Source organism: Monopterus albus, unplaced genomic scaffold, assembly GCF_001952655.1.
Source record: "Monopterus albus unplaced genomic scaffold, M_albus_1.0 scaffold72.1, whole genome shotgun sequence".
Taxonomy (NCBI): domain Eukaryota; kingdom Metazoa; phylum Chordata; class Actinopteri; order Synbranchiformes; family Synbranchidae; genus Monopterus; species Monopterus albus.
The window spans coordinates 740,754-757,432 of record NW_018127952.1 but is presented as its reverse complement, the minus strand read 5'-3'; the positions used below and the strand labels follow the sequence as shown (position 1 = coordinate 757,432).

Sequence of the window (16,679 nt, the reverse complement as noted above, 5' to 3'; positions counted from 1 at the left end):
CTTATAATGGAACAGCCCCTATATACAGATAGAGAGCAAGGGTAATCTATGCTAGAGAAAAGCTGAAAATGGCTTTTTTGTTGGTCAGCATAATATTCAGTTTATGTTCATGCCCTGTGTCCTGAACTGACCTCGCTAATTCTAAATTCATGAAATCTGTAACTTGAAATTAGCAAGGTCAGTTCAGGATGCTTGTGCAATAAAGTGAACATTAAGTGAGCAACGAGAAAGCTATTTTCAACACTTCTTTTAAGAGTGAAAAAGCAAATGTACACCAACATTTTTGTATAGTTCTTTTTTAGACCCTTATTAGGAACCCGAAGTAGCATTGCTTTATGTTGTAATCTTAATGTGGCCTTTCAAAAACTCTGTGGTAAGTAATACATCAGTTGTCAAGCCTGGATTACTACAGTGGCTTCCTCACTTTGTCTGCTCACATCTCTGTCTTCAATCTTCAGATATTGATGAGTGTGAGGAGAGCCCAGACATCTGTGATGGAGGCCAGTGCACCAACACCCCGGGGACGTACCAGTGCCTATGCTTTGATGGCTTCATGTCATCTGAGGATATGAAGTCATGCCTGGGTAACAGATTCACATTTTAAGCCCAAACTAATACACTGCAGCCACACTCTCTTCAGCTCAAGGTTATCCAAGATATGAGTCATGATAATAAGACTTAATGACTTACTGTAGATCTATGAGTCTGTGTGTGAAAGACCTGAGATGAATGTTGCTGTTGTGGAGTTATAAGACAGTGAACTTTGTGTTAGTTTGGTAGAGCGGGGAGGAATGTGTGACATTTAGAGGTCTGGTTCCACTGAGTGAGGAAAAACAATCCTGACATCAGTATAATGTAAGGAAGTCTGAGTGGGTCCGCACAAACACATACTCTCTTATTGCTCGATTTATTAAAAGTAAACACATTTTAAAGCCTTGCTATATATAGTTCATGATATAATACTTTTGTGAGACATTTCATTTATCACAGATTGTCAAAACCTGTTTGTCAGGCCAAACCAACAAATGAGCTAATTCTGTTGTATTCTGTTATACCATTGTGCTTTACTGTAGTTTTGTTTAGCACATGAACATTCTTGCTCTTTCTCTGTCTCACTCTGCTCTTCCCTCCCTGTCTAGATGTGGACGAGTGTGAGCTGAACCCAGACATCTGTCTAAGTGGGAACTGTGAGAACACTAAGGGATCCTTCATCTGTCACTGCGAACTAGGATACTCTGTACGCAAAGGAAGCACAGGCTGTACAGGTGAGTGAAACAAACACAGACCACATGAGTATTCCCACCCACAACAAAATGCCCTGAAAGGTTGGTGAGTCAGTCGAGGTTTGCTACTGATTATGTGGTGTAGGAAAGGTGTGTGTGTGTGTGTGTGTGTGTGTGGTTTTGCTGAATGCAACGAATGCATGCTGAAGAGAGAGGTGATAAATGAAAGGATGCAAGGGGAATATCAGTCTAACCAGAAGCAGCTCTAAAGTTGCTCGTTGCTTATTCAATAGCTCCTGTCTGACTTAATGAGAAACATGCACATAGAATATGTTAACACACATGCACCAGCAATAACAGCAGCAGGAGCAGTGAGATCACCATCTTCCATCAGATATATGCTTCACATTGGATCTTTGTTTATTCCTTTGTTGCTCTTTCACTAAGGCCAGTTAACCATTACGTAATGGCTGGACGAGTTCTGCAGCATGTAATCACCTGTAACAGCTCCAGAGCACATAAATACAAAGTCATCTGAGCGGCAGAGCCCTTTGCTAGATTAGACTCATCTAGCTGGAGTTAGGTCTGACTTATACAGCCACTTAAAGAATTTGAATTTGCTATTGAGTTAAGTGGTTGAAAGGGCCCCCACCCCCCCACTCACACACAGACACTCATGCTCATTCTAATCCCATTAAAATGTCCATACTGTAGTTTCTCAGTTTTGAGAAACCTGGGGTTGCAATAAAGCAGCCGGTTTTGATTCACAGCTCTGGAATTTCAGAATACCAGGGAATCGAGACACTAATTCCTCTCAGGCAGGCAGGATGTCTTGTTAGAGAAAAGTGAACAAAGGCTACTCTTTGTGGATCGGATTCCATTCCAATATGTTAGGATGAAAAATGCATAAGAAATTAGTTGTCACTGTCAGATTGCCTTATGTGACCACATTGGGATGTGTGGACTAAATCTTCTTGTGTGTGTGTGTGTGTTAATGAACGAGTGTTATTCAGAAACCCAGATCTGATCCAGCTGTTGATGAGGCTCCCACAAGAATTTGTTTTCTCTTTTTTTAAACAACATTCAAAGCTCAGGGTCAGGGAGCGAGTACTTATATGTAAACTTTAGTACTTTTATGTCTTTGCATGTGCATTGGAAAGTTAGGACTGGGTGGAGATGTTATGGTGGGGTTTATAGGGATGGGAGTGTCTCAACTTGAAAGAGAGCATCCGGGTGAAGGTATAGGCCTGTTGACTTTGTCTTTTAGCTAAATGATAAAACACTCCCAAAACCATGTAACTATTAAAAAACAAGAAATAACTCCTCTTACAAATGAAAAGCTAAATTCAGAAGCAATAAAGCACAGTCGTACTTGGCTGAAAAAAACGTATATATCGGTGGTGTTTCAGTCCTTTGATGCCCAACAATGTCCCCTAACGTCTGAGTCGTTATAGCCCAGTATAAGTGAGCATAGCTTCCTTGACTCCTCTCAAACCAGAGAGAGTCAAGGAAGCTATTTTTGTTCAAACAGAACACATCATAGGACTAAAACACCACCGATTGGGATAAATATCTCTGTCTCAACACCAGTCAGGCAGAACTGATGAAGCCTCTTGGATGAGAGGTGAAACGTCTTCAACCTAAAAACCTAGTCCAGTTGATTTTTCTACGTTTTTTTCAGCTTACTATGATCTGGATGACTGAGAATCTGCACGGACAGTCGTACTTGATTTAGTATCAGCGGTAGCTTATGTTGGCTAATGTGAGATAATGTTAGCAAACCTTAGCTACATATTGTTGTGTCACTTAGCTAACTTTTTGACTCTTCTGTACTTGTGCTACTGTTACACTACATTTTTAATATTTACCAGTTGTTCTTATTGGCACTTAATGGCCACAGATGTTGCTGTTTATCAAAATAGATAGTTTCATGATTCTGTGTCAAAATAAACAAATAGGAAAGGCAAAAGATTCCAGCGACACTTGCAGTGTATAGAGCAGCTTTAATGTCCTTTTAACAGATCCTGATGAAGACCACAAGCTGAAACACGTTGTCTTAACATTACAGTTGCCCTGTACACTGCAAGTGTTGCTGGATTTTTTTGTCTTTCCAGTTGTTTTCCCTTGTCTGTGCACCTTGTGCCAGAAATCTATGTTTTATCTTTGAAAATAAACACATAGGGAAGATGACAGCACATTTTAGCTGGCTGTGCACAAAAACAGGGCAAAATACTTGTCAGTGACAATACAAAGCAAAGAGGAGAGGATCCTTCAAAGGCAGACAAGTTACACGGTGTAATCTGCTAAACATAGCTTGGATTTGCAGATTGTTTTGCTTTTGGCAGCCACTGTGAGTTTTTTATTTATTTAAGCATATATGTACCTATTACAACAAGGACATGTTAACAGAAAGGTACTCATACTAGAATTCTTGACATATATCAAGGCAGGGAGACAGTTGAACAAACCGGCAGGAATATGAACTGGGAGACAGCTAGTGTAGGCAGTCAGGTAGCCTTTCATCTGTCAAACATCAGCCTAGATAAATCAAACCTCTTATTTGACACCAGCTGTGACTGCTGACAGGTTTCCACATGAGAATGTGTGTGTTTGTTGTCATCAAAGGCTGGGAGGGGGGATCTTTAATCCAAAGAGATTCATTTGCTCCCACCCTTCATATTAACCCTGTCATCAAATGTAGTATAAATATACCATGCCCTCTTCTCAAGGAGACTATAAACCAGCAACAATAATCTGTAATTGACAGCGTTTGGAATTACTACCCCCACAAAGACAGACACACAGACAGGAGTGTGTCTCATTGGTTGATAAGTCCATAGCATGGTTTCCCTTGATCCTTTTATCAAAGCTGTAACACTCAGTCCTCAGGCTCAGAGCAGGTTATTGTGTTGGTCTGTGTTTCACAGGGTCGTTTCGGCTCATCATTGTTTTTGCCCCAGACAGGCTTTTTCCATTGTGCCATGTCAGGGCTGCCTGAGAAACAAGAGCTGCAGAGCCACAGTCACACTCAGGTTCTTATCACCAGCAGCTCCTTATTGGTAACACCCTACAGGAAGTAAACAGCTTTGTGAACAGGGCAGGTTTTAATAGCAGCCAGTTTAATTGTTCCCATTAACTGCTGATGTCCATTATTAGAATCCAGGACCACAGCCAACTGGTTAGCACATACAGAGAGATATTTTTATAACCACATGTTATACTAAGTAGCTCAGTATTTCATCCACTGAGTTCATATTTTCAAATCAGTTCAGTTTTATTTGTATCTCAGGGCACTTTACTGTAAGGTCTAGACCTTACAGTATTATAGACAACAAGAACACTCAGAGAGCGCATGAACCTCCACCAAGGAACCACATTCACTCATGCAAATGGATCCCTTGCGAAAAATGAGATCAAGAACAGGGTTCTGGCTTCATTACAGGCCAAATTATGGCAGAAAATATGCACTAAATGGGGTTTTCAGTGTTAACTTAAATTTGGTCTGACGATAGACATGTCCACCCTCCCAATGTGTGTGAAATTTCAAATGATTTTGATAACGTTTGACAGAGAAATGAATTTTTAAATTTTGCCCCATGTTCAAGATAGAAACTTTTGTGATTCTCGTTATTTTTTGTGACATTGCTCTTTGACCTTTTTCAGCCAACATCTAATAACTTCTAGGGTTGATCCTCACCAATGTCTGTACCAAGTTTGCTGATGATCCATCCAGCCATTTGTCCATAATTGTGCTAATCAACAAACAAAGACACACACACACACACACACCCACACACACACACACACACACACACACACACACACACACACACAGACAAGGAAGCAGAAACATAACCTCATTGACGGAGGTAAAAACCCAACAAATCCCAGTTGAGCAAGCACTCGGTGACAGATATAAATATCATGGTTTCACATTTTGACAGAAATTATATTTGAGAAAGACTACATTTTCAAACTTGACATCTGGGGTGGTGAAACAAAGAAACATGAGCGTTAAAAGAGGGTCTGTAATGTGTTGTTACAAAGCACCATATGAGAGTTTGTGTGGGTCTGTGGGTGAAGCAGAAAATCGTTGCCTAAAATAACGTTAGTTTAAACAGAGCAGACAGAACAAGGCCTTAGCATTAGGGTATCACTCTCTCTCTCTCTCGCTTGCCTTTTTATAGCTCTCTGGACACACTTGCACAGTGAAAATCCACAGTCTGGCTCTGCTCATTAAACCTTTGCAGGAAGGCTGTTAGTATCAGAGAACACAAGAATGTCTCAGCGCCTTTTGCTCTAAAGTACAACTCTCCAGCCAGAAAGACTTAGTTCTGTCATCTCCTGCTGTTACCTTTTATACAGTTCAAACCAAGCATCAACTGACTCCACAGTGCCGAGAACCCCACTGGAACGAGATTACATACCCAAATCATCAGACCATCAGAGCAGTGTCTGTTTTTCTTTACATGGCTTCTTGTCTGTTTCCTCTTTGTCAGATATCAATGAGTGTGAGATCGGAGCCCATAACTGTGACAGACACGCTACCTGCACCAACACAGCTGGCAGCTTCAAATGCAGCTGTGCTCCTGGATGGATTGGCAACGGCCTCAAATGCGCAGGTAAATGCTCAGCAGTTCCACTTAAAGGTGATTAAACGATTTACGTATATATGATCTGTAAGTACATAATCTGCATGTCAAAATGCATTAAAGCAGAAGGAATGGAGATGTCTGTAATGCTTTAATATCCAAGAAAGTTGCATTGAGAAAATGTTGGTAATAAATGCGAATAAACACTCAAACAAAGGGATAAAAATGCTTAAAGGTACTCAGCTATTTTAGGAAATTATTTTTAAAAAGGAAATGATATACTGAATAATTTTTCAGGATTTATGCCTTTATTTAAAATTAGCCAACATACCATAGATATGGTAGAGAAGTCACAAGGTTTTGAGAGATGGACTAATGCATTTGGTAGTTGGTCTTTTCATGGTGAAAAATGTGGAATATCTCAAGCACTGTCCTTTCCTCCACATTTGGATGAAGCAATTTCCACCTGCATAAATTTAACTGGACTTTTTTGTGTGTGTCAGACCTGGATGAGTGTGCCAATGGGACACACATGTGCAGCAACAATGCTGAGTGTTTCAACACCATGGGCTCATATCGCTGTGCGTGCAAGGATGGATTCTCTGGAGATGGATTCCACTGCTCAGGTCACACATACAAACCGATATCCTAAACCATTTTTTTGCATTAGGTACATTAAGGCATTCTGTGTTTATGGGCTGTGTGTTGTATACATGTGATCACCACTACAGACAGCGATGAGTGTGCAGACAACAGCAACCTATGTGAAAATGGCCACTGCCTGAACCTGCCAGGAGGCTTCCGCTGTGAATGTGACATGGGCTTCTTCCCCACTGTCGATGGCAAGGCCTGTGAGGGTAAGCCAAAACAGCACTGCTATTCCTGACTATGTCGGCCAGGCCACACATCCTAAACTGTGTTGAGTGATTCAAAAAGGTCTTGTGTTGAGAAACAACCGATCTAAACAGATGGAACTCATGAGGTAGCGTTTTGGACATGGGAAGAATGCAGTTTAGTCTCTAAGTGGTTTTAGTTGTGAGAACATAGCTAAGGGGCAGAAAATATGAATCTTCCCTTTTTCTCTTTTTACATTCGCTGGAGGACTTGGTTCTATTTTGGAGTTCAACTTCATGTTTCACAGTGAGAAATTGTAGCCAACAAAACGTGAAAAGAAACTTCATCAAGCTCAAAAACTCTTAGTGTACACTGCGATGTGAACACTAGGAGATGTTTACATATAAAGGTGAGCTACATCAGTTGATCAGTCACTCTCATTGTCCTAGTTAGCTAATGTTATGTTAGCTAATGTGGTTACTGCTAAGACAATTCTGCTTCTGTCCAAGGTTGTTTGTAAAGGCTTTTAAATACTGTAGATTGTAACATAGTCTATTTTGCCTGTTTACTTATGATACCACAGTGCATAAGTAAAAACACTAGCAGCATAAGAATAAGGACTAGATTTCAGATAGTAAGTTAGCCAATTAAAGATTATTTTCTTTGGCTAGTGTCCATTTTAGACTAATTTATGTCAAACATGTGTGCACCTTTCAGGCATATCCCCAAACACACAATGATATGGTTGCATCCTACCAAGTTTGCCTTATCTAGGTATCCCATTAACTAGATCTTTTAGGGAGATATTAATTTGGATGTTACACTTACATAAATAGAATGAAATACTGGTGTAATGTAAGATTACATGTTGTAAACAAGACAGATTCAGACACTTCAGTTCCTACTGTGAGGTACCAATTTTCCACCATGACCCCATGATCTAGTTAGCCCTCCCAGCTGAACCTCTCTCTCTCTCTTTCGCTCCCTCTTTATCATCTTTCTCTGTCTTTTTTTCTTTTACAGACATAGATGAATGTACCTTCTCTGACATCTGTGTCAATGGACGCTGCCGGAATATGCCAGGACTGTTCAGATGTGAATGTAACATTGGTTATGAACTGGACAGGAGTGGAGGCAACTGCACAGGTAAGACTAGGCAACACATCAGCCCAGCTGTTTGCCCCAGTGATGCTCTGTTAATGAAGAAGAGTGTGGATACCTGAACTGAGAACTTTAAAGAGTGTAAAAGGAATGAACCAAGTGAAGAGGTGAACCGTTCTCATATCTCTGGGATACTAAGAAAAGAAATGATTTTTTTCCCCCAGATATCAATGAATGCTCAGACCCGACCACCTGTATTAATGGAATGTGCACCAACATCCCTGGAAGCTACCACTGTAATTGCCCCCCAGACTTTGAACTCAACCCCACTCGGGTGGGCTGTGTAGGTGAGACTCAGCGAGTTCTTACGCCACATCGTTGGCCTAGCTAATGTCAGAATGAATTCAGACCAGACATCCGTGTATACCCGAATACCTGTTCATGTTTGTGTGCATGTGTGTGTATACAGACACTCGCTCTGGCAGCTGCTTCCTGGATGTTCGTTCCCGAGGAGATGCATCAGAGAGCTTGGACTGCTCTAATGAGATCGGTGTGGGTGTTTCCAAGGCATCCTGCTGCTGCTCCCTGGGTCAGGGCTGGGGAAATCCATGTGAATCATGCCCCTCTGTCAACTCAAGTGAGTCTCTCATCATTAATAAGACTTTGAGTGCATCATTACATTTTTATGTTTCATTTTAATAGCAAGGTTTGTGACCTCGAGCCAGATGTATGGCCTACACACAGTAAATTTAGAGCTTTGTTTACCGGTTGCTGACATTTTCATCACTGTAGGGATCTAGTTAACTTTTTGTGGCTGCACACCTGACTTGTATGTATTATATGATAGGACATCAGAAGGCAGGAGTGGAGAGAAGTTGTATTTTAATGTTTGATGTTTGTGATTTGTCACACTTATTTTTAAAACAAGCCAACTTTTTCAAACCTTTCAGTTTTGCATGCAGTGTTACTGAATGAAGCATCACCCATAACATGAATCTCTTCTTTTAACCTGCAATAAAGCAACATTCCTGCCGTTACCGGTCCAGCTCCACCACAGAACTCCTGATACATGGGCCCATAATTGATAGCTGATGACTGGTTGATTGATTTTGGTGGATTTTAATAACAGAATCAGCTTTACCTCTAAGAATAGACAACCATTACAAGTTGCTTGACAGAATTGCTGCTACTTTTCATGCATTTTCTTGCCTCAGGTTTTTTTTTAGTTTCAGTCACTTAACCCATGACACTGTCCTTTGAAGATTAGAGTACATTTTGGATTGTCTTAAAAGGTTGTGCGGGCAGCCAATTTCAGCTTTGAATACTGGCTGAAAAGAAAGAGATTTTGGCACTATCTGGTAAAGTAATTTAGAGCCATAGGGCAGAGTAAATCAGTCAGTCAGTAAATTGGCATGTGTTGCCTGTAAATCCCTTGAAGTGGTTTAGGTTTTCTTTTACCATTTCAACTAACATTAACATGAAAAATTATTTCCAAAACACCAGTCTGTGTATCAAGATGTGAATCATCTCAGCTCCTCTGCCACGCTACATGCTGCCTGCTCTTGTCATGCGATGAGTATGTGCTTGCTGTAATTGTTGTTGCTGGTAATGATGAGACAGCTTTGTGCAACTTGGAAATTGCCAACAGATGGTTCAAAACATTACAGGGAATGACTCATGCTTTTCAACACAAGGAAATGCTTGCTTCTAAAACAAGAACAAAACCTTTTTCTTTTCATTTTGTAATTCTGAGTAGATGCAGTCATGTCCGGTTCACCGGCCTCTGTGGATAACTGAGATCTAAGACGGCTGATCAGAAAAGGCAGAACAAAGAGCAACAGGAAACGGGCCAGAAATGTCTTTTTCAAGCACCTGACCAATTTTTCATGTAACTTAACGTCTCAGCCTCAGCCAGTGTCAAGTTCTGCAAAAAAAAACAACCTTGACTGTGGTCTGTGTGTTGTACCATGCTGGTTAATGTGATTTGCTGCGGTGCTCTGTGTTACAGCTGAATACAAGACACTGTGTCCTGGGGGAGAAGGCTTCAGACCAAACCCCATCACTGTCATCTTGGAAGGTCAGACAGCATCCTGTCTTCACTTACAGACACTCTGACAAATAATACACAAACCCACAATACCACTAAGTGTTTCCTTTGTCTCTCCGGCAGACATCAATGAGTGCCAGGAGTTGCCAGGCTTGTGCCAGGGAGGACAGTGCATCAACACTTTTGGCAGCTTCCACTGCGAATGTCCGAGAGGCTACGCACTCAACATAGAAACCAGAGTCTGTGAAGGTATTATACACACACACGTATTTCTGTTTCTATGCAGCCCCACAGACACTTGAACATGCAGGTGAACTGCTCATCTCAAGCTCTTGCCCTGGGACATTTTAATGGGAAGGAAATTGAGAACAGCCGTCGAGGCCTTCGTTAAGTGAGGGCACATGGAGAGAGAGAGGAAAAAGACAATGAAATATTGGACCCTTTTCTCCCATAGACAACGTTGCAGCTGAATCTAGCTTCACTGTGTGTCTGCTCTAGTTCCCGTCTGGTGCTAACCCCAGCGAAGCTTGGTCAGGATGATGAGACAGCTGAGCGCCTAAGCGTTCCCAGAGGAGGCTCTGATATAGTCAGACCTCTTCTCAGGGAATTACACTGAGTCCCTTGTAGACAGGCCAGGGAGGGAGGGAGAGACAGAGGAATGAAAGATAGGGGGAAGAGGAAAGTGAGAGGGGTGTTTGGAAAAGACAAATGAGAACGGAGTGAAGAGGAGGGGGCTAAGGGTTAGATAGTGACATGGCGGCATTTTAAATACGTAGCGTGTGTTTGTTTGAGAACAAAAGCGGGTGTCTGTTCTGTAAAGTTCAAGACTGCACATCCACTATGTTCCTAGCCAATCAACAGTTGGGCTCGTAGCTGAATCAGAAGGAACAAGCACCATTTGGCAGTAATTTGGGTAAGAAACAAGGCAACCTATTAAAAAGCTAAAATTGACATGAATATAATGAGTATTATAGCAAATTCAGCCCAATCCCTGTGGAGACAGTGGTAATTTTTGACCTGGGTTGCAGTATGTTCACACAAGATGATGATGAAGACGCACTTTATTATGATATATTCCTTATTGCACTCACTTCACTGTCTTTACATCACAGGTACACCTGTAAGCTGTGTGACACCTCAACTAAAGGAAAGTAAATCAGACACTGTATCAAGACAGTGGACTAATTTCTGTCTGTGCTTGTTGCTGTGCACAGATATCAATGAGTGTGAACGCCCAGGTATCTGTGGCCCAGGCCAGTGCTACAACACCATCGGGAACTACACCTGTATCTGTCCTGTGGACTACATGCAAGTCAATGGAGGGAACAACTGCATGGGTATGTGCACGGCTGTGCCACACAGAGAAATGATAGTAGAGACATTTTTGCACCGACCTTCTTTCTCATTCTTAAAAACACACACACACAGACATGAGGAAGAGCTACTGCTACAGAAACTTTTACTCTGACAACGGGACATGTGATGGAGAGCTGGCCTTCAACATAACCAAAAAGATGTGCTGCTGCTCCTACAACATTGGCCGTGCATGGAATAAACCCTGTGAACAGTGTCCTGTGCCCAGCACTGGTGAGGTTTCACACATATGCACATATGCTGTTACACATAGGTGTAGAAAAAACAAGAAGGGAGCTTTTATAAACTCGTGTTTTATGTTCGCTCAGATGAGTTTGCAACGCTGTGCGGCAGTGAGAGACCAGGATTTCGCATTGACATCATCACCGGACGCGTCATTGGTAAAACTTTCCCATTCAAAGGTTTATGTGATGAAAAGGAAAGATTTCATTCTTATCTTGCCTCTTGCATCTTTGTCTCTTCCTCATGCGCTAGATATTGATGAGTGCAGGGAAATCCCAGGAGTGTGTGAGAATGGAGTGTGCATCAACATGATTGGCAGCTTTCGGTGCGAGTGTCCCATTGGTTTCATCTACAATGACAAGCTGCTGGTTTGCGAAGGTAAAGTAAAGTGAAGTGTGCTCTCTATTGAAGTTCACCAGAAAGTGATGACAAAACATTCCTAAGTTTTTAAACAAAGTCAGATAATGAATTAAGTCACTGTCCCTGTTGTTGTTAGATATTGATGAGTGTCAGAATGGACCAATGTGCCAGCAGAATGCAGCCTGTCTGAACATGCCAGGAAGCTACCGCTGCGAGTGTAAACCTGGCTATCGCTTCACCCCCACTGGACAATGTCTAGGTAAAGCCAGATTTAGACTTCTGCGTCACTGCACGTATGGGAGCATATGCATCTGTCATTCGGAGACGAATTCATAACTGTTGCATTTATACTTGTATGTACGTTAATGCTCTAACTGGGGCCACTTACACATCAAAGTACAGAAAAGAAGACAAAGTCAGGAAACAGAAATGGTAGAGATTTTGAGCTAGGCTCAAAGCTGTTCTAAATTTTATCCTAAAACTGGTATTATGTCACTTTAAACCTCTGCTGCATAGGTACACATCCACACGTACTCATAGTTGCTGAGGAGTCTAAATTAATCTTAAGGCTGTGGTGGTTATTGGCTATAGTATGGCCATTAAAGAGGTAAAAGGTGTCAACAGCATATTACTGGTGTGATCCATGTCTGACAGTGTTTACTCAGCTCAAAGCAGTTTAGTCAACTCCTACACTAATGACTTTGGTGGAGATTATACAGAATTGTGAAAACATGGAGCAGGAAAGATTAGAGGAAGCAGCCCAAAGACTGCTGTCCTCCATGAGAATGATGATGATGATGACTTCTCTGAGTCTTTTTGAGGTCTGATGCCGTCTTGCCTCCTCAGAGCTATTGTATCAAATTCAGTTATGGGATACCCTTTGAAGTGCACATTTTTGTCAGTCATATGCCAAAGAAAAAGGACCAGAAGCATCATGGTGACAGACAGGCTGGGGAAAAATTATTCATGGTGGGCTTGTTATGAAGAAAGAGAATGTGAAGCATGTGTTGAGCTGTTGAATATGTGCTGCAGTATATCTGAAACATATCGCCGTCAGCTGGATAGAGTCCTCACTGATAAGCAAATGTTAAAGCAACATCCTGTTTTACTTCCTGTCTTTCATGCAAGCCCTTAAAACAAAACATGGCCAGACTCCAGAGAGAAAAGTGAAACTGTGGGGGGAGACAATGAATACTGTCCATATGTGAATTAAACACAATTGCTGATAGTTATTTGAAAAAAAAGGCACTGCTGTAAGGAATAATGCAGAATTGAGTATTGAAAAAAAAATATATTTATAATGTTATTTAAATAATGAAATCATGACTGAATGAAATTAGAATTCTTTTAATTATGCAAATCATTTCACTCATATGGTAGCAATAGTCATCACTGTAACAGCCAGCTCAAAGACCACAACAAAAAAAGGAGGGCAATGTACTGCCAGAGTAAAAACAATTAACCAGTGTTTATTAAATTAAATGTATGGGCTTGAGAGCACTGAGCAGGTGTTCCTAATCAGCAGTCAACCACTTCGTGGTAACACTGCCATCTACAAAGAAAGAACACACACAGATAACACCAAATCAGTGAACCTGGGGCATCACATCAGTAAATGCCAAAAATTACGTTCAGATTTTACACAGTATAATGTGAAGCGATTGTTTGGATTTCTACAAATGTTAGTTTTGCATAGCCAGCCTCTTCACAGTTTATGTGGCACACAACTAACCTCAAGTTGATTAAGGCTGACAAGGTATAGTACCTGTTTGACTAATTAATACATGTTAAGAAATCAATTTTGTTTGTCCACTCAGGAGTACTGTAGTTAGGTCTCATACTGATGTCTGTTGTTGTTTGATTCTGAATTTCACACAGCATAACAGCCATTTTCCTCCTCTTTTAGACCGTAATGAATGCACTGAGAACCCTGGTATATGCAGTCATGGTCAGTGTATTGACACAGTGGGAAGTTACCGCTGCATCTGCACCGGTGGTTTCATGCCAACACGTGACCATTCAATGTGTGTTGGTAAGCCCAGTTGGTTCCTGTCCGTCCTTACTAGTTTTTGTCGTGTGGTCCTAACAGTGTTACTCTGCTAAGTGAGTAAGCTGTGACGGTGTTCTGTGGTTTCAGATGTGGACGAGTGTGAGAAACAACCCTGTGGCAACGGGACCTGCAAGAACACAGTAGGCTCTTACAACTGTCTCTGCTATCCTGGCTTTCAGAACTCACGTAATGGTGACTGCATAGGTGAGTGCAACTGTGCGTGTAGGTTAGTAAAAGGAAAAAAAAACAAGAGAGCTATAGCCTTTATATGATGTATTGTGGTGTTTGTGCTATTGATCAGATCTTGATGAGTGTTCAACGCAAAGGGGATTGTGTCGAAACGGGCAGTGTATGAACACCGTGGGAACCTTTCTGTGTGTGTGCAATGATGGCTATGAGCTCACTTCAGACGGCAGACTGTGTGCAGGTAAGGAACTGCCATTTTTCATTTTTTTTATGTTTGTCTGAAGGGAATATATATGTTTTAAAGTGTGTCCCTTGTATATTTCGTTTTTCCCTCAGATATTAACGAATGTACGGTAAATCCAGGAACATGTGGTGCGGGAACTTGTTTGAATCGAGATGGAACTTATATGTGTATCTGTCCACCTGGCTATTATCTCCATGAGGAAACCTGTGAAGGTAAAGCAGCCTAAATCCAGTCCGTTCTGCATCATGAACAATGGAAAATAAAAGCAGGAAGTAATAAAATATCTGTATATATGGATGAATCTCACCTCAGGTAATACCTGCTTATATGCAGGCACACACACACACACACACACACACACACACACACACCATAATGTACACAGATAGACCAGCTCTGCTGACATGTACGAGAAGAGAATAAACCTCTTTGCCATCTTCGTCTCCTCTTGCCCTGCTGCTACAGAATATGGTACATATTTGTAAGAGCAGAATCAGTTGTGCAATCCCGACCACGCGTGATTCTGAGTCTGCTCTGTTTTCACCAGAGGTTTTGATATGGATGCATATCACTGGCAAAACTTTAAAGAGCACACAAGCCAAATTTCAAGCACTATTCAGTTTGCAAGTCATTTGTCAACCATTTTTGAGTATCAAGTTGCATCACAGCTCATACACATACAGATGTCAGGATCATGTCTTTTCAAAATTAACACCCACACAAGGGAGAAATAAACAATCCTGCCCAGTATATTAGTTATGTAGGTGGTCGCTGTGGGCTCCAGTGTTTCAGTAGCATTGACTACATCTTTTTCTCATCTTATACAGTATGTATATACTGTACATACCCTGCAAAGTTTAATTAAAACAAGTACGCCGGAGTTGTGCCACTTCTATTTTGAAAATGCTGTTATTCTGAATGTAATAATATTAATACTGCTACTACTCTGCTGCAATGGCACAAAAGCTCGATAATTTCCCAGCAAAGTGAATGTTGTATTAGTCATATAGCATCAACAACAAAGAGTCCTGTCTTATTGGGCAGCCAGGACTCAGAGCTTGCTAACTTCGCGTGGGAGCTCTATGCTAATTTGCCCAGCTGGAAAAGACTACTACTCTCCACTCAAATGACTCTGAACACAACAAATTGAATGGTTGTCTTGAATTTTTAACGCATGAAGTTTGTTATTGAAAGTGGTGCAAAATGCCACCGAAAGCTAGCAGAGGAGAAATGAAAACCGACGAGGAAGTTGTTTCACTTTCGCAGGTAACTGAATTACTGCAGCAGCAGAAGGAGATGTATGTTGCACTGCTGAATCAACAACAAGATAGCTTTAAAAGCTTTGTTAAAATTATTATGGATTCAACAAACGAAAGACTGGACCTTTTGGGTAGAGAAATACATGAAATAAAAACAAGTTTACAATTTACGCAAAAGGAAGGAGACGATATCAAGACCTGTACTGGTAAACAAGATGAGTGTGGAAAAGCGTTGCAGTCTGACATTCATAAAACCTGTGAAAGTTTGACCAGTCATGGGGTAGGACTGGATAAGTCTGACTTCTTCCTACTCCATTCAAGCATGTACTAGGTATAAGCAAATTGATATTGGATTATGTGTAAAGTTGTGTGTGTTGTCATATCAACTGTTTTTACATGCTTGAAAGAATAAATCAAATCAAATCAAATCAAATGTCTATGTCTTCCAGTTTTCTTTGCCCCTGCACGGGTACTCCACCTGCGTGCTTCTCAGAGAAATGGCAAGGACCCTTTTTGTGTCATTTGCATGGAAAGAGTAAGACGTTATGTTTTAAAACCCCAGAAACAGTACACTTAAACAAGGAGAAGATAAAGACAAATAACTCACTTGTAATGAGGAATTAACATGTGCTTGGTTTAATTGTTGGTGGGTCAGTTTTGCATGGCGTCAGAATTGAACAGTACATATCAAGCTGCAAGTGATTTGGCTCAGAGAATTGGTGACCTTGATGAGTTGGAGTTGACTAACTGTGGACGCACCGAGTACCACTCTTTAGACCTGGAAAATGGCATTGATCCTGAATTTTTTTTTTTTACAAACATTAGAAGTAATTGCCAGTATTATTCTGAGGATCAGTTTAATAACAAAATTAACACTAATAACAAGATATCAATGATTCATTTTAACAGTAGAAGTTTATATGCTAATTTTAGTAGTATAAAACACTACCTAATGAATTTGACACAAAGATTTAATGTAGTAGCAATAACTGAAACTTGGATCAAGGATGTAAGGGGCATTGACTTTGACCTTGACGGTTATGAAATGGTTTATATAAATAGAGAAGTTAGGATAGGTGGTGGAGTGGCACTGTTTGTTGATAAAAATATTAGTTATGAAATAATAGATAGTTTGTCAATAGTGGTAGATAATTTATTGGATTGTGTTACAATAGAAATATTAATGG

At 40.9% G+C, this 16,679-nt stretch overlaps 1 protein-coding gene across 1 annotated transcript in view; it reads left to right on the top strand.

Annotated features, from left to right (window-relative positions):
- Positions 1-16,679, top strand: part of fbn1 (fibrillin 1) — a 62,655-nt gene that overhangs the window by 29,224 nt on the left and 16,752 nt on the right. Inside the window, 19 exon segments of the mRNA XM_020605778.1 lie at positions 459-584; positions 1,140-1,265; positions 5,723-5,845; positions 6,319-6,441; positions 6,547-6,672; positions 7,673-7,795; positions 7,975-8,097; positions 8,220-8,387; positions 9,759-9,827; positions 9,921-10,046; positions 11,012-11,134; positions 11,226-11,384; positions 11,480-11,551; positions 11,646-11,771; positions 11,890-12,012; positions 13,660-13,785; positions 13,891-14,007; positions 14,105-14,230; positions 14,326-14,445. Of these exon segments, the coding sequence (XP_020461434.1) occupies positions 459-584; positions 1,140-1,265; positions 5,723-5,845; positions 6,319-6,441; positions 6,547-6,672; positions 7,673-7,795; positions 7,975-8,097; positions 8,220-8,387; positions 9,759-9,827; positions 9,921-10,046; positions 11,012-11,134; positions 11,226-11,384; positions 11,480-11,551; positions 11,646-11,771; positions 11,890-12,012; positions 13,660-13,785; positions 13,891-14,007; positions 14,105-14,230; positions 14,326-14,445 (2,325 nt within the window).